The sequence below is a fragment of the Pinus tabuliformis genome, chromosome 5_1 (assembly GCF_031772625.1).
Source record: "Pinus tabuliformis cultivar Carrire ecotype Pingquan chromosome 5_1, CPIR1, whole genome shotgun sequence".
NCBI classification, from domain to species: Eukaryota; Viridiplantae; Streptophyta; class Pinopsida; order Pinales; family Pinaceae; genus Pinus; species Pinus tabuliformis.
The window spans coordinates 307252776-307278474 of NC_142305.1; the positions used below are offsets into that span (position 1 = coordinate 307252776).

Here is a 25699-nt window from a genome sequence, read left to right on the forward strand (position 1 = left end):
TGCAGGAAGTCCATTGGGGACCATGTCTTGTGACACATCTCTTCAATCTGAACTATGGTATCGGAGGTCTGCCCATCTTTATTGTAAGGCCCTACCCAATGTGAAATAGATGGTGACAGGGATGTCTGAGTTCAAAGAAAAGCATGAAGGTATATGTCCGGGATGTATCGAGGGACAGATTACAAGAGGACTATTCCTCTCTAGTAATAGCAAGACCACGGATGTGGAACAACCCGAGGAGTTTGAGGTTCATGACCAAGAATCTCATATATGCAAGTTGAAGAAAGCTCTCTATGGTTTGATGCAAGCACCCCAGGCTTGGTATGAGAGGATCGATAGCTATCTGATGAAGTTGGGATTCACTAGGAGTGAAGTCGATTCGAACCTTTACTTTAAGGTTGAAGATGATAGATCTCTCATACTGATGCTTTATATGGATGACATCTTTCTGACAGGTGCAAACCCTCTCATTTACAAACGTAAGAGGGAGTTGGATTCCGAATTTGGAATGGTGGACTGCAAGCCTGTGACTACCCCGATGGAGCTTAACTTTAAGAAGTTATGTGGTAGTGCTGCCGGACCTGAATTGGGAAATGCTTCTAAGTATCATCAACTCATAGGAGCACTAGTGTTCTTGGTGAACTCTCGTCCGGATATATGTTTTCTAGTTAACACGTTGAGCCAATATATGGTTGAGCTTCATCACACACATTGGATTGGTGCCAAGAATCTTCTGAGATATCTTCAAGGCACAATTACGCATGGACTGAGATACACTGTCGAAGATGAGGGACTGCATGGTTATTCTGATTGGGCAGGTAGTGTGATGGATCGCAAGAGCACTTCTAAGTGTTGTTTCTCTTTGGGTTCTGCTTCGATATCCTGGATGAGCAGGAAGCAGAAGTCGGTTGCTTTGAGCACCGCTGAGGCCAGATACATAATTGCGAGTATGGCCTCGTGTGAAGCTGTCTGGTTGGGGAAGCTCTTCAATGAGCTGTTTGGACACGTGTTGGATACCACCGTGATCCTCTGTGACAACCAAAGTGGGATCCGATTATCAGAGAATCTCGTATTTCATGATCGCTCCAAGCACATAGACATCAGGTACCACTTTATCCGGGATATGGTACAACGAGGAGCAATAAGGCTCCATCACATTGGGACTAATGAGCAGGTCGCCGACATTCTGACGAAGCCCCTGGGAAAGGTCAAATTCTTGACTTTTCGAGAACGACAAGGAGTCGTGGAGAGAGCCTCTCCTGAGGGTCCTGTATGATATGGATCAGTGTTGCGGGGGAGCACCCGCCCCCCTCGCTCCCGCTCCCGATCCGCGCTCCGGGCGGGAGCGGGTCGGGAGCGCGCTCCCTAAAAAAAATTTCGCTCCCTGCCTTTTCGGGAGCGTTTTGCCTTTTTTGCATTTTTTTTTTTGTAGTAATGTTCGAAATGCAATTTTTTTTGAAAGAAACAAATAGTTTTTGAGTGGGGCAACTTAATGATCAAGTCTAGGCCCTAGTATTGATATGCTATTCATGGTAATGTTAAATTCTTAAAGTAAAAGTGACATTTTCTTTAATTTTCATTTTCATCCTTTTACTTAAATTTTTAACATTACCATGAAATGACTCAGGATGTTTGAGAGTGGTTTCGTCCTCATTGGATTTCATATGGAGAAAGTAGAATTTTAGATTTCATTCAAAATCCAGCAGACTTATCAGTTTTTCAGGATTTCAGGATTGGGAGATTGCAATGTTTCCATTGAATTTTGTCATGTATTAGGGTATGGAACTCATATTTAATCAAGAGTACCAATCCCTCTATGTACCTTGATGTTAGTGACATTGGTTGTCGAACTCCTCTATCATGACCCTTCTAAAAATGTACGCATCACTCAAACAAAATCTTGACTTGACATGCTATGCTTTTTCTATATTATGTTAATGCTTAGAGGGTGATATTAATGACAAAGATCCCTATACAGATACAAAGGTAATGACAAAGATACCTCTGGATATTAATGCTTGGAGGGTGATATTAATGACAAAGATCCTGATTTTGCAACAAGACTAAAAAATTAGACATTTCTCGTGGTGGCAAGAGGCCCAAGCATAAGAAATAGATAATAGATTTACTTCTCTTTTCTAGTTTCTAGTAGCTTTTATAACTATTGACTCTTTCATATTTATTATGATATTTTTTTAAACAATATATGACAATTTAAGTTTGAAGTTGGCAATTATAACTCATTAGTAATGAAAGTTGAAAGTTGAAAGTTGTTTCATTTCATTTCATTTTATAACATTTCATTTCATGTTAGATATTATTTGTTGTAATGGTTACACTTAGCTTACAAGTACAACTTTGGTGATCAATGATGATAAATGTTATATATTGAATTTTGAAAGCTTGAAACTTTAAGATTGATGAATCATGAGACTCAATATGTTGTATGTTACTATGTTACTAACTTGCGGACGTGGTTGATGAAGATTATAACTTCTAGATGATTGTTGTTATATGGTTCAATCTATGCTTTTTTATGTTTTTTATATCTAATTCATCATTCTACATGTTTTTGTTGACATATATGTATCAAAAATTAAAAAATATAAAATATATATATATATATTTTTAAAAAATCGCTCCGGGATTCGCTCCCAAACCGGGAGCTTCTGAAAATGGTCGCTCCCGCTCCCGCTCCCAAGTAACATTGATATGGATATTGAGCTCTGGGAGCTCTGGGGGGTATGGGGTACTTCTTGGAGCGATAAGCAACCATAGGGTGAGTGATTCAACCTTCCCCTAGTGGTTTGCTATGTAGGTAGGACGAGTGGTTCATCCTTCTCCTGCTGAGACACAATCGTAGGGTGAGTGGTTCAGCCTTTCCCTGGGATACCCAGTGGTGACATGTAGGCAGGATGAGTGATTCATCCTTCTCCTGCTGAGACATCCTACCCATGCAGTCTGGGACTCATGGGAAGTACCTCTCATATGGCCAATGAGTATGGAAATGAGGATAGGGACCATAGTACTATCGATGGACGCATCGTGTACTATCGTACTCCCTATGCTAGGATGACCTATATTGATCTAGGATCAATGGAACTGACTTCGGGTCAGTAAGAGTGGTATGAAACACATTCTTTATTTGGAACTGATTTCGGATCAGTAAGAGTGGTATGAGACACTCTTTATATATGGGACTGACTCCAGGTTAGTAGAGAATGGTATGATACACTCTCGATCACTTCTTCTTCTTCATAGTTCAGCAGAGCATTGCAGGGCACTGCATTGATGGCAGAGATAGTATAGACTAGCAGATGGAGTTCTCCCTAGTTGAGAGGGAGTGTTAAAATTGGCAACTAGGGCCAAACTCCATGTGGGTCATCTTATTTATGGCAGCTGATATTTTTCTTGGATTCCTCTCTTCGAGAGGTGTAGGATTGATCTAAAGATCATCCAATTCCGACATGTATTTATGGAGATACGAATTTATTTATGTTATTTGACAATTTGTCAAGGTCAGCCATCAACCAAATAACCCCCAACTCAACCTCAACGTTGCATTTAAATAGAGGAGGCCTCAAGTCATTTGTTACACACATCTCTCATTATCTCTCTCCACTCATTTGGGTTTGGTGGCAAGAGAGATCATGTGGGAGATCTAGCTGCAGTTCTAAAGATGAGATCTAGTTGTTGTCCTAGAGAGGAGATCTAGCCACAGTTCTAAAGAGGAGATCTAGTTGTTTTCCTAGAGAGGAGATCTAGCCCTAGCCACAAATCTAAAAGGAGACCTAGCCACAGTCACAAGCAAGCCCTAGCCGCAATCATGAAGAAATCCCTAGCCGCAAGTGAAGAGGAGACTTAGCCACAGTTGAAGGAGAGCCCTAGCAGCAGTTAAGGAAGAGGTCTGGCCGCGGTCAAAGAAGGCCTAAATCGGCAACAAAGAAAGGCCTAATCCGCAGCTAAGAGGAGCTCCAATATGCAGCCAAAACGGAGCCCTAATCTGTTGTCTAAAGAAGCCCTAATCCGTCGCCTAAGGGAGGCCCTAAACTGCAATTAAGGGAGGCCTAATTCGTAGCAATAAGGAGGCCTTATACGCAGTCTAGAGAGAGGCCTAAGACGCAGTCAAGAGAGGCCAGATCCACAGCAATTGAGGAGCCCTAATACGCAGCCAAGAAGAGACCCTAAGCCGCAGCAAGAGGAGCCCTAACGCAGCTAGAATAAACCTGTTGACAGCGTGAAAGAAGCATGAGTTGTTGTAGGTGACAGCGTAGTAATAGAGGTTATGTCTAGGCATGGGTTAAGGACTTGTTTGGGCCTGTTGGAGGAGACCGCAGCTACAGCTAGCTGCTTTGCTAGGCTGCAAGCCATAGCAAGCAGCTAAGGTTGTTCCAAGGCAGCATTGAGGTGTACATTGCTTGCAAGAGGCAGCGTGGATAAAGGGGAGACTCTCCTAGGTGGACCGCAGCCCTAGAAGGGCTTAGTTTGCTGACAGCGTGGAAGGTTAAGGGCTGCATATTGTGCCCTAACCAGAATTGCAGGAGCAGCAAGCAATCAGAGGAATGTTGCAACAGTGTTATGTGGAGGGCTTCTAGATTGATGATCTACTCAAAGGATATGCTACAACACTCTTATTGGTTACAGACTGTCATGAGGATTTCAGGGCTGCATCTTTGAACAGTGATCATTAGCAAAATGATGGACTTTCTGCTGCTGTCATAAAATATCAGTTTTGTATATTTGTACTATCTCTATATCTCTGCTGAACTATTGAAAATTATAAGAAGATTTGATCAAGGGTTTCCCCACATTGGGGTTTGTCGCTGGCTAGTGCCACATCTTGTGTCCTCTTGTCTTGGCTTGTCTTCTACTGTTTATGTTTATGTTCTATCAGCATTTTACTATCATGCTAATGTGATCTCTAAACTAGACATTTATATTGGGCTAATTAAGAAATTGAAGTAAATTGCTCTTAAGCATAGAACATAGCTGAAATTAACACAAAAGCATTTCCTAATTCAGGCCCAACAACACTACCACATAACCTTTTAAAGTTAAGTTCCATTGGGGTAGTCATAGGCTTGCAGCCAACCATCCAAATCTTTCACAACATATTTTCCTTGAGATAGGAAATTTTTCCTGGCTTTTGCCAAACCTCCAATCCTAGGAACTAGTGCCTAGGTCCTTTATCTCAAATTCAGAAGCAAACTCCCTCTTACATGAGAGGATCTCAATAAACATCATGGCTCCCTTTAAACATTGGAAATGTATGCTTGTTCAAGGTATATCCATCAAGCCATCTGCACCCTGCTATTCATCCTTCAGTCTATACATCAAAGTCAGCCAAACATGTTGCCTCTCAAGTAACAAGGATATCATTTTTAGAGTCACCAAATATCATATCAACTATCACGAATCAGCACCCTTAGACATGGTTATCTTTCTTGAAATACTCTAATTGCTCCCTCTGAAGCCCATACGTCAGATGGTCATTTATCTTTTCGCGATGAGCTTGCTAAATGATTTCTGCCATGTGCATGAAACTACTCAACAAGGATGATTTTCTCATCCAACCATTTGTATCCATATGACCATGATAAGTGACTTCAGAATTTCATCATCTCCCTGTGAATTGAGGAAGTATAACATCAACTACTGCACGAGGATAAACAATGTTGCTATATCAAAGATATCCAGTTTCAAATCATTTGATGAAATGAAGCCATTCCTCACCAGGATATTCCGTTATGTTGTATTCCTCCCAAAACTTGTTACACAGCGACTTTTGTAATTCATCAGAAGTCGTTAGTGCAAGACAAAGAATTAGATTTGTCCTTAAGTTCATCAGACTATCTCGAACTTACACATCTTGTTCACAACTTCGATTGTGAACAAGATTCATTGCCAATGCTTCTGTCATAGATGACCTTCCATGCTTGTTGTTGAGTTATTGCTAATGTACTGAAGTACTTCCAAGATCAAAAGGAAGGTACTTTAAACCAGTGAAGATAATATCGGCGATATATTGCCGAATATCAGAAATATCGCGATATTTTCGGCAAGCCGAAATATCGCCAAGAAAATATCGCGATATTTTTGGCTCCCGAAAATATCACGATATTTCCGAGATATCGGCGATATCTCGGCAAAATATCACGAGACGATATAAAATATCGCCGGGCATGTTTTGCCGCGGCTAGAAAAAGGAAAAATCATTTTTTTTTCTTCATTTTTGTTTCTGAGTGTTGGAGAAGGAAGGGGAAGAGTTTTGTGGTGGTTGTCAAGGAGGGTTTGAGGATCAAACAACGATTATCACCACCAACTAAGATTTTTTTGTGGATCAAAGATTGAAGAATAGTGAGACAAACTTCATTTCTTCCATTAACAAGTACGTTCTTAAAAACCCCTACCAACTTTTTGTTTCTTTGTTTTTTTCCATTTGCTATGATTTTCATGCCCATGAGCCAATGCAAGGGTTTTCTCCATATTTGGACAGCAAGCTTCATTTTTTTTTCAACTTTCTTATGCACCCTCTTATTGCCATTTTTCATTCACATTGCAAAATGCAAATAATGTAGTAATTTTTTTTAAATGAAGTGGTTATTACTTATTATTTTTTGTGTTGGGGGGTTTAATGCCAATTTTTTGTTTTTTTTGTGCCCTAGGTTTGAATTAGTTCACTACAAATGTCAAATATGCCAAAAGCCTTGGACCTATTTTGGGAGTATGGGGAGGCTGTTCGTGGGGCAAATCAGGCATATATATCATGCAAATTGTGTAGGACTGAGATGTCAGGAGGGGTTACACGATTGAAATACCATCTGGCTAGACTCTCTGCACATGATGCAGATGTAATGCCTTGTATGGTTTCTAGTGCAGAGGTTATACAAAAAGCTCTTGAAGCAATTGTTGAACAAGACAGAAAGAAAGCTGCTAGGGAGAGGCCAATGGTCTCAGATAGATAGCTGCTAGTTTTATTTGTTTTGCAACTTTTGCTACATATAAGTTTATAACTCATGATGATGAAATACTTTTAAAGTTTTATATATGTGATGTTATTTTGTTTGAGTCCTTGATTGGACAATTATCAAGGATCAGCAAGATATGTGATGTTATTTTGTTTGAGTCCTTGATTGGACAATTATCAGGGATCAGCAGGATTTGGTATCGCCTTTGAAGTTTGATGTATCATTTCTATTTGACATCATATATATCAGTGCTTTCTTCATATTTATGTGCCAATGTGTTTAGTTCATGTTGTTATTGCTTTATATGTTTAGAAATCTGAAAAAAAAAATGAATATATTATGCATTTTTATGCTTGCTGATATTTTGCCGATAATTTTGCCGATATTGCCGATAAGATATTTTCTGGACCCTCGCCAATATTTTGCCGATACCGATATTTTCAACACTGCTTTAAACCGATGAAGAGAACCTGACTTCTCCCCTCTAGGTTCTGGTGCTTGACATGGAATGATGAGGGACTATGAATACCTGTTGGAGCCTTGATTTATTTCATAAGCCAATGGAGGATCCAAACCAGTGTTTTCAGGTATGGGCATTATGAGTTGGTCCGAGCCAGACCCCCCAGCTATGACCCGGCCTAGGAAACAGTTCGGCCGGCCAGGTTAGTACTGAGCCGGCCGGGTTGTCTAACGACTTTGCCGGCTTGGTATTAACCCGGCCAGCTCAGCCGAGTCTGTAATATCTCGGTCGGGTTGCGTACTGGGCTCTTAACAGTTAACACACTCCTAAATTCTAATATATACAATATGTGCATATAATTAATAGGAACAAAGTATGATAGAAGGATTATATGAATATCGATTAGTAGCTAAAGCCTAAAAGTGGCTAATGGGATTGTGAAGGTACATTGTTTATAATACTACATCTATTTCAGATTCAGCATAGAAGTTAACAGATTAGTATCTGAATCAGCTATGAGATGATGAAGGATTAGTGCCTAAATCAGCCCAAGCCATCAGTCTTCCTAAAGAGTACATAGTCATACTAATCTCCCAAGATTCACTTGAGAATAACTGCAATCTATGGAGAATAATTATCAAATATAAACAAGCATGAAGCATAGCACCATAGATCATGCTTCGGAATTCAACTTAGTATCTTTAAATTTGCAATGATTGATTCAATCTAGTTGACTGTTGAACATAATCAACCATTCCCTTGCATTATTGTGACACTTGGAATCTTTGAACGCAATACAATACAAGAATAAAAGGACATGGCAAGTCTGTGGTTATTAGTCAAATTATGATTAGTTGCTTATTTAAAGTTTAGTACAGTGCACACTGGGTGCCATTTTGATATAATGGATATATTCATGAGCCTACTTTGATCATATGTTGTCTTCTAGCTTCTATCTATATTCTAATGCTGTGTGTTTGGAAACATGAATGAAAATCTTTAAAATTATTATTTTTATATATAAAATATATATATATATATATATATATATATATATATATATATATATATAATGTATTTTTTACAACGACCGAGTCATTGAAATCGAGCCGACCAAGTCGACACTGAGTCGGAGTTGGAGTCGGAGTCGACCCTCGGCCGAGTCGAAGTCCGAGTCGGAGTTCTAAAATATTGATCCAAACTGCTTGAGGCTTGTAGATCTCTTACTCTTCAATGTGCTCAAAAGTTTGCTGATGAATAAAAATATTGCCGCTGTAAGTAAATAACATTTCACAGGTCAGCTTGACTGACATAAGAGATTCAGGCTGTGAATCCATGTATGAGATGAAGGCACACTTTATGGATTTCATCACCCAGGATATGAGTAGATGTTTAATCCTTTTATGCTATGAACCGATACTGAGGTCAAGGTGATGACCTTACTGGAGTTCATGCTCAAAGTGTCCTCAAAGTCAACTTCGGACTGAGTATTTACGCAGGAGTAAACTCATAATTTTAATTCTTTTCTTCTAGAGTATGAATAGGAAGGCCTTAAATGCCTTCCAGCATTGGAGATCAGACCTTCTCTTTCTATGACATGCGAGTGTCCAGAGGATTGTACTTCTGTGATAATCATTTTGTGATATGACATCTCTGCGAGCTTTCAGAAAATTTGTCCTCACTGTGTCTTAGATGCAGAGATTGGATTACATACCAAAAAGTGCAATCAAGAGAGAACTGATAAATTAGCTTTGGGTTCCTTTGAATAGGGCTGAAGTGCCCTCAATTAAACATGATTTGATCCCCTCAACACAAGTAGTCTATACTTCATCAAGTTCTACACTTCAGCCTTCAGCACTTCAACCTTGAAGAGGAATTCAATCTCTTGTCATGTCTACCTAACTTGTTTCAACAAGGTATGCTCCTTGGCATTAGCATGTGCAGGGGCCATGTCAACAAATGGTATTAATGCCTTGCAATCTTTGTAGCTACAGTATCCAGCCTTATGCAACATTCTTCAGATGTTCATCAAGACATATCACTGTAATGTATGGATTTGTATTTTCAATATTCCAGCCCATATCATGCTTGAATATACTTTAGACTGGCAGGAGTCAAGGAGGCTTGTCAACGAACTCTTAGAGATTGCTTTCTCTCACTCTTGCTTGGGCTTTGTCCTAACCTAGCTCTGATACCATGTTAAATTTTGGATACAATGGTATGTTCTATGCTTTAGAGCATTTTTACTTCAATTTCTCTATCCATATCCAAATTAGCAATCACATCAACATGATAGTAAAATGCAGATAGAACATAAACATAAACAGTATAAGACAAGAGGACACAAGATGTGGCACCAGCCAGGGACAAACCCCAATGTGGTGAAATCCTTGATCAATTCTTCTTATATATTCTTCGATAGTTCAGCAGAGAGAGAGGGAGAGAGAGTACAATGATTTAAAGTCAATACTGACTTTCCAAATAGGAGATCTGACATCAAAGATCTTAACCATGAAGTTGACTCAATGAAATTGCAATTCTGGCACCAAGGGCTGAAGACTGCAATTCTGAATACCTGTCATTGTTGTTCATGGACTGAGCTTTGATTACAGGTTAGGGCTTCAACTGAAACCTACAGCAGCCCACTACATAATTTGATGTGGCTTCCTTCCCTTTATCATATCTGGGAACTCGCTCTCCTAGATGACTATTCCTGCACCCCTTTTAAGCTTGATTAGACCTCTAAACAACTGCTACAGGACTGCAGCAAGCTCACCATAGGTATGTCCCCTATTTGGAAGAATTCCCAGCCATAACTATCCCAGAAAAGCCTTCTTCTATTGCTGCCTCCCTTTTATAAGCTCCTATCCTCCACGCCGATTGATCTATCAATCAAAACATTACCAAGGAGTCATCTACAACCACCTTGCTGTTGCCTCCTTGTCATGATTTCTGTGCTTTACTGCTGTAGCTTCTTATCTCTGGTTAGGGCATCCAAAAACCCTCCAAAAATCTACCACAACAGTCCTCCAATCACTGTGTTCCCTTGTCACCCTTTGCTGTCCTTCTAGGCTTCCAATCTGCTGTTGTATGTCCCTAAGAAACCACCTCAAGGCACCCTACAGATCTCGGATCTGCTACAGCAAGGAGTTTGACATTTAGACAAGGGTTTACACCTTCAGTTTGGGCTGCGGTGTCTCCTTAGGAGCTGCGGCTAGGTGAGAGGACCCTTACTAGGTCTCTCGGCCTCTCAACAAACCTCCACGCATGCTGCTGTAACATCATCACCTGCGGCCCAAAACAGAATACCCAAACACTGTAACTAAGCACAGAAAACCCTTTAACCTTACCTCTGATCTGCGGTTTTGTTTAGCAAGGGAGACATGCCACAAACTGCCCACACGTCTGCTCTTTAGGTACCTTCTAGCTGCGGCTTTCTCCACAGAGAAATCCGCACCAAAACGCAGAGAAGAACCTCTCCTAAACTTGGCTGCACTCTCCTCATCCTTGCCTCAGATCCGCACTTCAAACGCAGAAGTGTTCTTAACGTTTTTTATTCTCTTCTTGGATGTGTATGAGTGAGGGAGAAAGCACCTCTATATATACTAATCGGTGGCGGTCAAGAGACGTGACTATTGGACTAGGTGAGCCGACATATAGAAGAGGCCGACCTAGATAATTTGATCATAATCAAAATAAATTCATAACTTCATTTGTACATGTCGGAATCGGATGATATTTAGATCAATCCTACACCTCTCAGAGATAGGAATCCAAGAAAAATATCAACTGTCATAAATAAGGTAACCCATATGGAGTTTGGCCCTAGTTGCCAATTTTAACAGGTTATAATACTTTGGCATGCTAATCTTTTCCGTAAATACATAGTCCAAATCAGTACCAGCACACACGGATGGGCAGCTCAGCATATTCTCACATGTGGAAACCCAACAGTAATGAGTCATGACAGAGCATCTTTTTCTGTCTCTCCTCTTCCAGATTTCCTATACATTCTTCAACAAAAGGGAAGCAAAGTGCTTCATATTCCCTTAGTTTGTAAACAGGTATATACTTTGTTCTTATAAAGATTCATGCAATTCAAATCCCATTGTACAGTTTTGTTCAATCGATAAAAATTTGGAGTTAAAATGTCTTCCCAGTTCTATTGCAACAACGTATATTTGAAGTATGAATTCATTTGTCTGAGTTTGATTCAGTATCTATTGCACCATCAATTTGTGACAGAGTATGTTAAGCTGATCTCATTGCAAGCTTGTGCTGTGCTTACACTAATTCCACTAGTTCAACCCCCCTCCAAATCAAATTGGTATTGAAGCATCATTTTGCACGTAACCATTGGAATTCTGTTCCATATCAATAGTCCTCTTCTCTTCTTTGATGAATTTCTTACTCTCTATGATATCTACTGAGAAGAATGTACTAATTGAAAAAGAAATCAAGCAAACAGAAAAAATTGAGGGCAGTGACAAGCAAGTAGAGAAGGAGAATTTACAGCTTGAATCTTCTCCGTTAGAAATGTTTTCTCAAACCCTCCAATCAGCTTTCCACATCTATGTGGATGATATTTTTTTATCACTTCGACCTTTATCAGCTCACTGAATGAGTTATTTTAGTTTATCAAAGAAGATTGTTCTTAAAGCTCCTGCCCATTTGAGTGGGATGCTTATGACTGAATTCAAGAGAAGGCCAAAGAAACACGGAAAAAAAAAAGGTTACATGGGCAGGCTCCGTGTTTCTTTGGCCTTCTCTTGAATTCAGTCATAATCATCCACTCAAATGGGCAGGCTACGCTGAATCTGTACAGGCTTCTGTAAAAATTATGGCAGACATCTTGATGGTAAAAAGCCTTGGATATGTTCTTAAAGTATGTTAACAGGAATGTTTATTGCATTATGGGCTCTTTCAGAGCATTTGACTTTATGGGAGCTGCAAACGAGCAAAACAATGTAGAAAAAGGTCACAACAAGTTTCAACCTCTACCATGAAGCAACCCTAGTGTTGCACTTGTAGAATTTGGGTAAAGGGATGAAAGCGTGAGTGTTATTCCTAATTAATTGTCAACGGTGCAATATCTCAAGCAACTCTTGGGTTTAATGATCTTGTGCACAATAAAGGATTATGGAAGTTGGATAGAGCTAATTATTTTATTATTACATGGAAAAATAGATCATACGTTTACAAATGCACAACAGTTTTTAATGGTACTGTTACCCACCAAAAGTGGGCGACCCTATAGGAGAAACTCTTCTCCCACACCTCGCATCCAGCCGGCCAGCCAGCAGCCCCTAACAACCACCACTAGGCGATGATGTGCCACTATTCATCTCTGCCACCTGCATCAATCATATGACTTCTCACCCATCTCGCAGGAGCACATGAACGAAGGTGGGCTTCCAACCAAAAGCTACTTATGCTTGTTTGTACTCTGGGCTTTTGGCATGGATTATGGGATGACCTGGAAGAAGGAAGGTTTTTGACTGTGATCTTATTCCTGTTAATTTTCTCTTAGGGCTTTATTGTTCTTTGCTTTGATAATTGCATTTCATCATTTATTATTTTCACCCTATATCATATAAACATTATTAGCAATTATACAGAAAGAACAATATCATCAACAATGCAACAGAACACAAACAAACAACAGAAGAAAATCAAGTACACATAAAGACACCAGAATTGGTCGGAGACCAGGGCAAAACCCCACAAGAGGGAAAACCCAGAATTCAATTCTTTCTATTAGATTTCATCAGTTGTTCAGCTGAAATACAAAGTACAATATCAATCATATTAGGCCACCTAGGGATCCTCATAAGACAATCTATACCAGACCAAGAATATCACTGTCACGTGTGCTGCCATACATCCCTGTCACTATCATACTGTCTTCAAGGTCATTGTCGGGTTACTGTCATCAAGGGAATTGTCATAATACTGCATTGTCAGTCTGTCAAGACCGGTCAAAGTTACTGTGATGATATCCATTAGGGTTACTGTATAAATCATTGATATATACATTATATGGATCACTATATTGAGGCCCCTGTCCAAACATCACCTCAGACAAACAGTGTATATAAAGCATGCCATAATAGTGTATATAGAGTATTGCCTTCAGAAATTATAGTCTCACAAATATGTAGATCACAATCCTGTGATATGCAGACCATAATGGGTCACCAGTCAATGTGAGACATGGGTTGAACAGAGTACAATCCAATGAAAAGTGCAGGCCATTGCAGATATCCGAGATGCAAGAGAGACTTCATTGTGATATCTAGATGCAATAGAGAGTGACATAGTATCATTGCAGTGATGCGAGACCATACCACCAGACATTACAGAGATGTGAGGTCCATATGTTTGTGAAATGTAACGAAACCTTGCCAATCCAACGATGTCAATCTATCAAGCAGTGCGATGCCATACAAGTGATGTGTAACATAGTAATATCAAAATATAATGGGATCCAACGATATCACTATAGTGCAACCAAAGCAATAATGTGTTGCGATGCTCATATGATTTCAGTGATAATTCAATGCCCATTCAGTAATAGAAGACTGCGATGTTCATTCAATTGTAGAAGACAAAGGGATGACATTGCCATTACAAAACCATACTGTGATGCAATCGATGCCTCAGATTTAATATGCAAGAGCTCTGTACGATTACAGTTATGCCAAAAACCCATGCTGAGAGCAATTAGCCTATGCCATATGTGAGCCACGAGTATATGTCATAAGCGTGAATATAGGAGATGCCATCAGCCCTTTTGAGTGCCAGCCAATGAGACTCAGAAGTGTAAGCACAAAAAGCGAATCATGGAACGAGTCTTAGATAAGACAAAGCGACCTAGGAAAAAGCGGAAATATTGGTGAGAACGATGGAAAAAATGGCGCTCGCTCCTGCTAGGTTTTCGCGCTCCTTCCCCCGGCAGTTCGGCCCCATCGCCTGGGCTCCATCCTCTGTCGCGGTCTATGGCGGCCGGGGGTTTCTGGGCACCGAGATTTCTAAAAAGAAAAACTGCTTAAGCGGCCATAGAATGAACTCTCTGACGGAGACATTTTTGGAAATATGGCATACTGTTTCGAGCTTTTCTCATGAAACAGGGGAGCGTATGGATGAACCTTGCTTTGTGGACAGTCAAAAGACCGAGAAGGGCATTCTTGCTGTTGCTCAAAGATCCGAGCCCATAGCTAAGGAAGGTGTTTTTTACCTGTTGTTGGGGGCGACGAAAAATGGTAAAGCCGCTGGTGCGTGGGTAACCTTCTCTCCACGTTTTTTCCTTTGTTGGTGTCTATTATTAAGGTTTCCCCGAATGTGTCTCCTCTTAGCAGTGGGGAAATACGAATGCCTTTTCCTTCTGCAGCATCATCGTGTTGGGGATTATTCTCACCTGGATGCTGTTTCAAGATTTTTAATGGGGAGGGAAAATCGAACTGTTTTTCTCTGGAATTTTTTCAAGGGAAAGACTGATAAACAAGGAAGGGGCATGAGCATTGATTTGTGGTTCAAGTGTTTCGTTGTCCCCCTGTTCACATCCAAACAGATGCGAGAGCAAGATCTCAAGGCGGAGAAGAATATAATGCCATGGGTCATCCCCTCCAAAATCGACACACGTCCAAAGGACAGGATTCCCCTGTTACGCACAGGACCTGTGGATATTTTAATTGAGCAAAGGAGAAATAGCCTTGGGGAACCTGCTCCCCTTTATGCTTTTGTGACCCAAATAGCAGTAGTTTCAGGGGGTAAAAAATCAAAGCTAGCCCTCAAGGACCCAGAACAGGAACGAACTCAAATTTTCATCAGAACCCTGTCAGGAAATACTATCTGCAAGCAAATCTGGACAGGAATGCTGATAAAAAATATAAAGGATGAAATACAAGAAGATATAGGCATCCCAACAAACCTGCTAAGCTTGATACATGCAGGTAAAATTCTGCAAGATAATTTCATAGTACAGCGCTATGGCATTGGCCGAGACTCAACCATCATTCTAAGCACAAGGCTAAGAGGTGGAAGTTTTGGTTTCGGCTCAAAAGGCATTGGTTCTTTCAAAGATGTTGTCAAAGGGAAGGGGGAAGCCACAATCAAGCCAACACCAACACCAGATCTTCCTGGTCCCTACATTGTGGAGCAAAGATCGCAGACTCCTGTACTGCAAATCGACTTGCCTGAGGTAAACAATTTTCATTTTGATTTTTCTTCATTGGCTGTCATATGCAGATTCAACGGGTTTTGGCCTAAAACAGATGCTTTAAGACAATGGATCTTCTCCACATGGACTTCAAATTGTGACATCCATTTGTGCTCCAAGGGTTTCTTTATTGTTAAATTCGACACGGTTAAGGAAAAAGATTTTGCCCTCCATGAGGGGCCATGGTTCTAGGGCAATGCTGGTCTCTTCATGACCCCCTGGTTCCCGGGTTTTGACCCCTCCTCTATGGTGGTCTCCAAAATGCCGGTTTGGATCAAGCTTCACAACCTTCCATTACATTTCTGGTTTCATAATGTTTTTGCAGCGATGGGGAATGCCATAGGTACATACATCAAGCAAGATGTGGAAAGAATTGAAAGATGCATACATACTTTTGCCAGAATCTGTGTGGAGGTTGATCTTAGTCAAGGGCTACCTGACAATATAATTCTGATCCATAACAACACTCAGTGGAAACAGCCACTTGATTATGAAAACACGACCTTCAGATGTCGAGGTTGTCAACAAACAGGACATCTCCGTAATAACTGTCCACAAAACAAAAGAGAAAACAGAAGGAACAAGAAACAAGTTCATAAACCAAGAGGCTGGCAATGCACAGTGAATCCAGAAGAAGAAACAGAGGATGAGGGGGCAGTTAACTCCCCACCTGAACAACATGATGAACCTATTGGGGAGGATGCCGCGGCAGCCACCCCCATGGCAAACAATCAGGAACATTTGTCCCCAGATTCCGGAAAAATTTCAGCTCAGGCTTCGATGGACTCTCTGGCGGAGAAGATACCAGATTTAGAGGACATGAGTGGTGCTAAAAGACAACATTCTCCAGAACACTCCGATTCGGACAAGGACAATCCTTGCATTTTGGGGGACTCTTCTCTCATTCTCTTTTCATCCTCACCGGCTCTGGGGGAGTGGCAAAAAGTAGAGAAGAAAAAGGGGAGGAAAACATAATTCTCACCCCTTTGTACTATATTTCTTGGTTTTTTTTCTTGTTTGAGAATCCTTCTAGTGCTTACTGTGGATTCTCTGAGGGCGTTGTTTGCCTTGCAATTCTTTCGGACTCTCTTCTTCTGTCTGTTTTCATTCCTCTCTTGTGTGTTATCCCCTTTTGGATCCCGGGAGGTGTGAATGGGCAGGATGGGTCGTTCTGTTTGTTTTGTTGTTGAGACTGGTGTGCAGTTAGTCATCCAGTTGAGACTTTTTTTTCTCCCTGTTATTCGGCGGAAAACGAGTCTTTCCGAAATGCTCAGCATTTGCTTTGTAACTCTCTATTTTTAATAGATGGTTCGCTTTTTTCTTGTGGAAAAAAGACAAAGCGAACTAACCAACTTCAGAAACTTATAACTCATCTACTATATTGAACCTTCCTTATCTCTTTTTGAATTGCCCATATCCATATTTATATACTTTCATGTGATCATATTGGTGACCAAGCCGACTTTATGATATGGAGGGAAAATTCCTAAATTTGAATTTCATTTAACATTATAACAATATTTTCTTTTGAGTGAATTCAACTTTGGGCTCATTTTGGGGCTTAGAGTTTCCCTTTGGGGAAATTTGTCCTGACGCTACCCAATTTTCAACAGTTCCCTCACCTTAAATGGGGGGTTAATCTTTGATCCTAGTCCAGTGGGACCTCCCCTTATGGCCCAATGGGTATAGGAGGGGAACTACTTGGCAGACCCTGATTGAGATAGCGTGTTCCATCTATCTCAATTCCATACTTACCACTTTCCATCTTACATTACAAGCTATGTTGCAAGAAACGTGGGGCAGGAGGGCGTTTCCGTACGGAAACGAGTACGAAACGCTAAAACGCGTTCGGTACGGCCCTGAAACGCGTTTCAAGCCATACTGCCACGTTTCACGAAACTTAAACGTGGCCAGCACGGCCTGAAACGCGTTTCACGGCCGTACGACCCACGTTTCAGCATTTACTTGTGTTTTTTTTTTTTTCTAATCTATTCTTACGTTAGCCTAGTGACTTCTAATTCCTTCTAGATGCCTGTCTAAAGTTATAAAAGTGATATTCTCCTTTATTTTTCATTTTCATGCTTTTACTTAAATTTTTAACATTACCATGAAATGACTCAGGATGTTTGAGAGTGGTTTCGCCCTCGTTGGATTTCATATGGAGAAAGTAGAATTTTAGACCTCACTCAAAATCCAGCAGACTTATCTGTTTTTCAGGATTTCAGGATTGGGGGGATTGCAATGTTTCCATTAGATTTAACCATGTACTAGGGTATGGAACTTGAACGAAGCCCTCTATGCAGGGGAGACTCCCAATAATCAAGAGAATGTAGGGTACTAGGGTATGAAACTTGTATTTAATCAAGAGCACTAAGGTCGTTCGACTATGTAGGAGTAGACTCCTAATCAAGCACGAGACAAGAAATTGGAAATTTCTCGTGGCTGATTTTGGATATTTCTATTTTCATTATGTGATTATTCATGAGTAAATGTGATGTAAATTTAGATACTTATAGTTTATGCATTGACAATTGACAATTTTATCATAATGTAATAAATTAGAATGTATCATATATGCTTTATGATTTCACATATTTCTTAAATGTCCTAATATATATATATATATATATATATTCGCATTTCCCCGTTTCCAAAATTTGGGGAGGTCGCGTTTCGTATCGTTTCCCATTTCGGAAACTCGTACCTGTTTCCCCGTTTCGTGCAACCTTGATTACAAGCCCTATATTGTCCACCTCCATTCTTTGGGTTCAACTAACCATTGGTTCTTTGGGATTTGGCAACCATACATCATCAATCCTAGGTAGGGCCCGAAATTTGGCCCTAGGACGTTGATGTAGCTAAAAGAAAAGGAAAAAACATATATTAGCCACAAGAAAAATAAAGGAAAGAATATTAAAATGCAAAAGATGGTCGGGACATTCACATTAGCACATGGTCAAAAGCTTAGCATGAGCTCGACCTCACCCCTTATGGCCATCACCCAGTTGTTAAGCACCATATTGCTCCTGTACATTATGAAAGGAACCCTTGCATGTCCCAACCCTGATGGGCAATGAGTTGCCTCATCATTGAGAGGCAATACAGCTACTATACATCATACAAAGCAAGCTCTAACCCTTTGAGCTACGAATAGTAATACAAAGAAAAAATCAAGAAAGGTAAAAGGTACACAAGATGGGTGAAAAGACAAAGGCCACGTTAGTACTTCATACATCCATGATTGCTCCCTCCTCACATCTATACGCCCAGGATGTGGATCCCGGCCACGCTGGTCCCTTTGACCATGACACTTGGCCATGAAGTCTTCTCCCCTTCGTTACCATCATTGTTCACATAACACCTATGGATTGAAGCGTGAACTGAGGAAATGTCGCTTCCCATTGGGAGTTGGAAACACCTAATAGGGTTGTCCTTTAGCCACTCCTACCTAGGGAGGTAAACACCATTGCAAGTTCAACACCCCAAATTTGGAAGGAAAACCTTGTTTGAAGTGTCCAATAGCCCTTTTCTCTCAAGCTTGGTCCACTTAAACGCCTTTCAGTGTTTCGGAAATGGAAACGAGTACGAAACGGCACTGAAACAACGCTAAAACGTTTCCAGTCTGTTTCGATTTGCTGGAAACGCCGGATCCTATTTTTGAAACGTTCTTGGCATTTTAAAAGGTTTTGGATCTGTTTCCGGAAATCTGGATACAGATCCAAGAAAATTGTGATCTTCCGGAAACAGATCCACATTAAAAAGCCTTGCCTTAAATGCAGATGTAATATACATGTATACCAGTGAAATTTCAACAAAATTGCTTCACAGTTTGTAATGCAAGAACCAGAATTCATGGATTTGTTGGTAAATGAATTTAGTTGAATCCATAGTAATGCTAACTAAGCCTAAGTTGGGAATTTTTTTACAGTAAATTGGAAACGCAACCTCTATTTCTGGAAATTTGAATCTATGCAAACAAATTTTCTAGTTATAAAACCAAAATGCTATAGAAATGCATTTATAGTTACAAGAATTGAAAATTTAATACTGCATTATTTTACCAAGAGGTGCATTTGACAGGGGATATCCATCAAACATTTTTAGTAGCTAACATAAACATTATTTAACCACACCAACTAGATGTGAAAACATTGAGACTGGCATCTCATGCAGTTTGATATCCAAGGTGCCTAATAGATTCGGGGTTAAGATGGATCTGTGTTGCTGTAAACTGAATTATGGTACATGATTTTCATCGCTCTCTGAGGTCATGGTATTCGTCCCATTTATCATCAGTTATGGGAATCTGTGCAAAATCCAAGAGTCAACTTGCAGCTGGGCAAAAGTTTTAATACACAGACTTTCATACAGGATTGACAGAAGGAAGAGATAATTCCATTCCATCACAAATTGAAGTCCATTCCAAATAAAGATATGTTGTGTATATACCATACATGTGTCTGACACTATAACACGCATGGTTAGTTTATAAACGTTGAAAGTTTGTAATCTTCAAGTTGATGACAGACAGTTTGTAATTACTTAATACAATGCACAAACTCTCAAAGAAAAATTACCCAAATATCCTAAAATTACTCCAGTCTTCTTGAGAAAGGTGCCTTCAGTCAAGGAAGATTAAGCATCCAAGGATCAAGCAAATTATTGCCCAAGAACGACACTACAAATGGTTGCTGCAATTGATTCTATACTGCAAAGTTGGGTAACTCAATGGATGTTTTGGACCAACTCCAGAAGAGGAGGATAAATGGTGGTGGAATGATGTATGGAAATTAAAAGTACCACTCAAAACAAGGGTGTTCATATGTCTAGTAATTTCTAACAAAATTTTGACTTGGAATAATCGCCAGAAACGGTCTTGGAAGGGCCCAAGCATATGCCTAATGTGCAGAAAAACTGGTGAAACATTTCAACAACTTCTTTAAGATTCTCTTTTTTCTAGAACAGTTTGGAATGTTGTTTATAGTATACAGATGGGAAAGGAATTTGGGCAGGAAATAGTTCATTTTATAATTTGTACTATGTAGCGTGCATTTAGCATTATTAATTTTGGTGATGATGTTGATGATTGAAATTGGAAACAGAAACTTGATGATATGTTGAATGTTATAATAATCACTAACGATGATGACAATGTTTATGCTGAATTCATGATGATGATTTGCTTATGTTGAATTCATGATGATGATTATGTATTTTTAGATATAGAATCTAGATTCTAAAAGATGAATGGTAATATGAAACTTTTATTTTGTCATATATATGTGTGTGTGTGTGTGTGTGTGTCTCGTTTCCTTGCCGTATCGTATCCAAATTTTTTGAAAATTTGCCATATCCGTTTCAAACCCCATATCTGTATCCATTCCCGTATCTGTTTCAGTGCAAATTACAACAATGATTATTGTACCTAATGATTTGTTGCTTGCTAGACTTTGTGATGTGATTATTAGGTTGTTCCATAGTCATTACTTGGGCACCTTAACTGGGGCCCAGACCTCCAGAGAAGCATTTTGACACCCATAAGTGAAGCTTTGAGAGCCATGGGACTCCAAGCAACAGTAGAGCATCATACATATCTTTGGTCACCTCCAGCACCCACAGCGTTTTGGCACTTTGCCCTACATTTGATGACTTTTTGGGATGATGCACCTAGACCCAACAGGCCCCCAACCAGCTTAACACTTCATGAAGGATGGCAGCTGATCGAGGGCCCAAATGAGGATGGTCTCACCCCTTGAGACATGGGAGGGCTAGCACCACCTTGGAAGCCCTCAATGTTGGAGCAGAGATTGACACTATGACCATTTGGAGACCCATGAGACCACCTTTGTGCCCCAAGATGAAATTTGAGGTCCACTGAGGGACATTGACAGAGATTTGAGGGCCAACCCTTAGAGGATGAATTTTAGATGCTTCTACACCAAGTTTGGCACCCACAAGCACAAACACATACACTAGATGGCCTAACGCATGGATAGCGTCAACATATCCTGCCTTACAACTTACATGTGTGGGAAATTGTGTGATTTTTCATCTAAGCTAGTGGGTCAACCCGTGACCCAATGCATCATCATGACTTAAGTTATTGTCCTAGGGGGGGCTTTAGGGCCAAAATAGATGTTATTCCTCCTCATATAAATGGAGGAGAGGACTGTTGTATTTATCATCATCACTTGGAGATTTCAGCCTCTCTTAGGAGAATTTCAACATCTTTGTCTTGTGGAGGAAATTGGATATATGATTGCATTTTGATATATGGAGCTACTCGCTTGTCTTTGGAGCTATTGTCTTGGATCAATGGATAGAATTTCACGCATGTTATCTTGTAAGTGAGCATCTTGTTGGATAAATCTAGGGTTTTCTATTGTGCCCTAATTTATTGAAAATCTATTTGGTAGAATCTAGATATCATTATTGCATGCATTATTCATGAATAACATGTGAATGATAATCCTAGTGGTGAACATTACTTAGCTCTCCCATGAAACTTCTTGATCCCTTGCATGGGTAATTGCAAGGGTTTTTGATGCTAGGGCATCAATTATTCTTCTTCCTTAGCAACCTTTGGCTATCTAATCAACTCATAGACTCCATCCTCCCAAGAAGTTAGGCACTGGTCCTCCTTTGTTGGTGATCAAATAACTTTTCATCCATAAAAAAAAAATTCTCCTCTTTCTAAATTCGGCCCCTTTAAGGCCAAGCATCCAAGCTAGGGCATGGTACGAATTTCTAGGGAAGAAGGAATTTTGGGAGTGGAGAATCTAAATGCCAAGGGTATAGTTGGTTGCCTCAAAATCAATTCTCTTGGCAGGCATTCACTTCAGTTTTGTCCATAAATTTTTTGCCCTAGTTGTTTGTCCTAGGGTAAACCCTAGTCTAGATCTACCTTCAACTTGGGGGCTTCTTGGGGGTTTCATGTACAATGGCTTTGTTGGAAATCCTTTCTCTTCACGGTGACCTTTGGCCATCCCAACTATCAACTCATAAATCAAGCCTTGGAGAAGGGTACCCTACAAGGCTATTACTAGACCAAGAGACAACAAGTACCATTGGCATATGTTGCAAGGGGCAATAAAAATTTATCAACACATTGCCAAGCAAATAAAGTTTAATACACCTAGATATTATGTGATCAATAGAAGCAATGGGCACCTAGTTTACATTTCTACATCAGAGACCATGACACTAACATTGGCATTCCCCATCTTACCAGGGGCAGATTTCAATGAACATTTGTCCAAATACATATCCCCAGGTACTAAATAGTTAGTAAATACCAAGACCTTGAGGTTTTGCATGCAAACCACCACACTTACACCCTCATTACAATAGATTCTCTAAGCAACATTGTGCAACTTGTGGCAGACAATTTGGAAAAAAAGGGATTGTCAATCCTGCAGGTGTCAAGGGTGAATAATTTAGACCTCTTCAGATGGAATAAGAATTTTGGAGAAAATCCACTTTGACCATTGAAAAACTAATTGAGAAGTCTCACATCAGAACTGATACAAATAGATGACATGTGGTCCATTCTTGCAAATCAATTTCCCAAGATTTAGAGAAAGATTACCAGAGTTTTGTGTGAATTTGAAAGTCCATTTGTAAATGAATAAAGCAAACTATCAAAGGATATAATGGAGTCAGTGTGAAATTTGGAAAAATATCCAACTTATATTCTACGTTCTACTTTGGGAGTTCAAAACAAAAGGCATCAATAATAATTTTGTAGAAACAAGCTCTTATATGGGATAGAATATATTGATTTCATAATCAAACCAAGCTGTAACATATTAGTTTTTCATCATAATGGCATTCTTCTTTAGCAAGTTGAAAGGACCATCACTAGAGACAATATTTGACATCCAGTAGAAATTAGTCGATTACCAATAACCAAGAGTTGAGAAATGTCCCCGAAAGTTAGTACCTTAAAAATCTGCCTCATTTTACTGAAGAGGCTCAATTGTAATTTGTGGGTATTAATCTAAAGGTTTAAAAAGAATATTTCAGATGCCAAACCGGTTTCCGTAAAATCTTTCCGGACTTGTCAGGATTCATGCATAGTTTATACTTGCAAATTTACAAATAATTATATTCAGATAATGAGGATCCTTCTAAACTACGGGTATAATAAAAAGGGCAAGGAAATATATCAAAGAAGTTTGGTGCTGTGGCTGGAAATTGTGCATTAAATGTTAAACATAATTCCTCTACAAGACTGGGTCTATTTGATGTAGAAGAGTTAAGTATGCAATTAAGAATTCTCAAATAATAAGCTCCTGTTGTTAGACTTTTTTTCTTATACAAACATAACAATCCGATCTATGGCAAATGCCTAACTTATCTAATAATCCCTCCAAAGATCTTGTACAAAATTGGGACACACAGCAATTAGGTTGTAGAATCTATGCAACAAGAACATCCATAACCAACAATCTTCAGGCCAAAACCAGGTTTTTGATTAACTCATCAATCAATTTATGGAGATGTTAAAGAAATTCACCTCAATAATAGCATGGTTATTAAATATAAAAGATGGCAACATGCAGCCTTAGACATTCTCTCAAAATACACCTTTTCGTCCTGATAATGAAAGTGGCTTGAGGTTTGAAATCTCGGCCCTGAAAATTTCTGATGCGTCTCCCTCCAACTTACTTCTTCATGGATAATATTACAAACCACAAAAACTTAAAGAATATAGCACATTTTCCATCTAAATGACATGTTATTCCTTGCTAATGGACATGCTACAGGGGATATACATTATAGCATATTTTGATCTAGGGCGAGTATAACTAGCAAGAAAAATGGCAGCAATTGACTCAGACTGAAGAGTGGGAAAGTTGCAAATGACTCTCTGTCAGAGAAGGATATAAAAAATTCAAACCTTAGCTCCAGCCCTAAAAGAAACTAAGGACTTGAGATAGGATAATATTTCAAATATAAGTCATCAAAAATGTTGTACGTCCCATTGAAATTCAATACTTGAAGGACAGAACCCCGGAGGTTCTAATCCACAAGGTGTCACTCTGCAGTGCAGAAATTTAAGTAGCTTTCCTAAGGTAGTAAAGTAAAGCGCGAAGTTTCTAGACCTTAACAACATGTCGACGAAGGTGCTAAACAATAGTCAGATTTGAATGTAAGCACAAGCTCATAGAAATCCTATCAAGGTAAACAATAAAACGCCACAGCAATCGCAGGTTTTTGCTTGGAATTCAAGGTTGACAGTGTCTTTCTAATAGCAATTGTTTCAAATGTTAAAAGTTCAAATACTCTTACCATACTAATTTCAGTTATCGTATCAGGAAGACCATTCTAGAGACATGCACCTTACACCCACTGCATTTTTCTTAAAAAGAAAATCCTTGAATCATGACACTATAAATAAAAATAAAATGCGCCCTAAACCCAATGCGCCTACCCATATAATCGCTAAACTACTCAACGGATGTAAATGGCAATGAATATTCGTTATGTGTACCTTGGCAGTGTAAGTGATGCCCTCGAGCTGGCAATTCCAGTTATCTTCGCATTCGATCATGCTGCCCCTGTACAGCTCGCCACTTTTCAGTTCAACTGTCACAACATGCCCGGCTGCCTCGTGGAGCAACTTCACAGGAATCCCCAAACTTCTGCTCATTTTTTGTCACTGCTCAAAAACCCTAAACCCCAAATAAAACCCTCTGTTCTGTGCCTTTTATCCCCGGGTGGCTTATTGTTGCAGTAGTTGGCAACGGCTAGACTTACTTACAATGTTTAAATAGTATTTCTGTTTAAAAATTTCACTGGATTTAAATAAAGTTTTATATTTTGAAATCAATTTTTATATATAGTATTATAAGAAATGTTATTTTAATATGTATTAATTTTTTAATACATTTTAATATAATATAATTTAATGTGTTTTTAATTTTTTTTATTAAATTTAATAATTTCTCTTAAAACTAAATTATGTATTTCATTTTAATTTATTTGGGAAATATCTAATCAATTTCATAATTTTAATATAGTTAAAAAATATTCAAAATATTTTTCAAT

The 25699-nt window shown here is 39.4% G+C and overlaps 1 protein-coding gene across 1 annotated transcript in view; it reads right to left on the minus strand.

The window, feature by feature from the left end:
* Positions 1-25408, minus strand: part of LOC149164595 (small nuclear ribonucleoprotein SmD3b-like) — a 40073-nt gene extending 14665 nt beyond the window's left edge. Inside the window, exon 1 of the mRNA XM_089432116.1 lies at positions 25143-25408. Coding sequence (XP_089288242.1) covers positions 25143-25301 — 159 coding nt within the window. The 5' untranslated portion in view covers positions 25302-25408. The remainder of the gene's footprint in view (positions 1-25142) is intronic.
* Between the last annotated feature and the right edge of the window lie 291 nt (positions 25409-25699).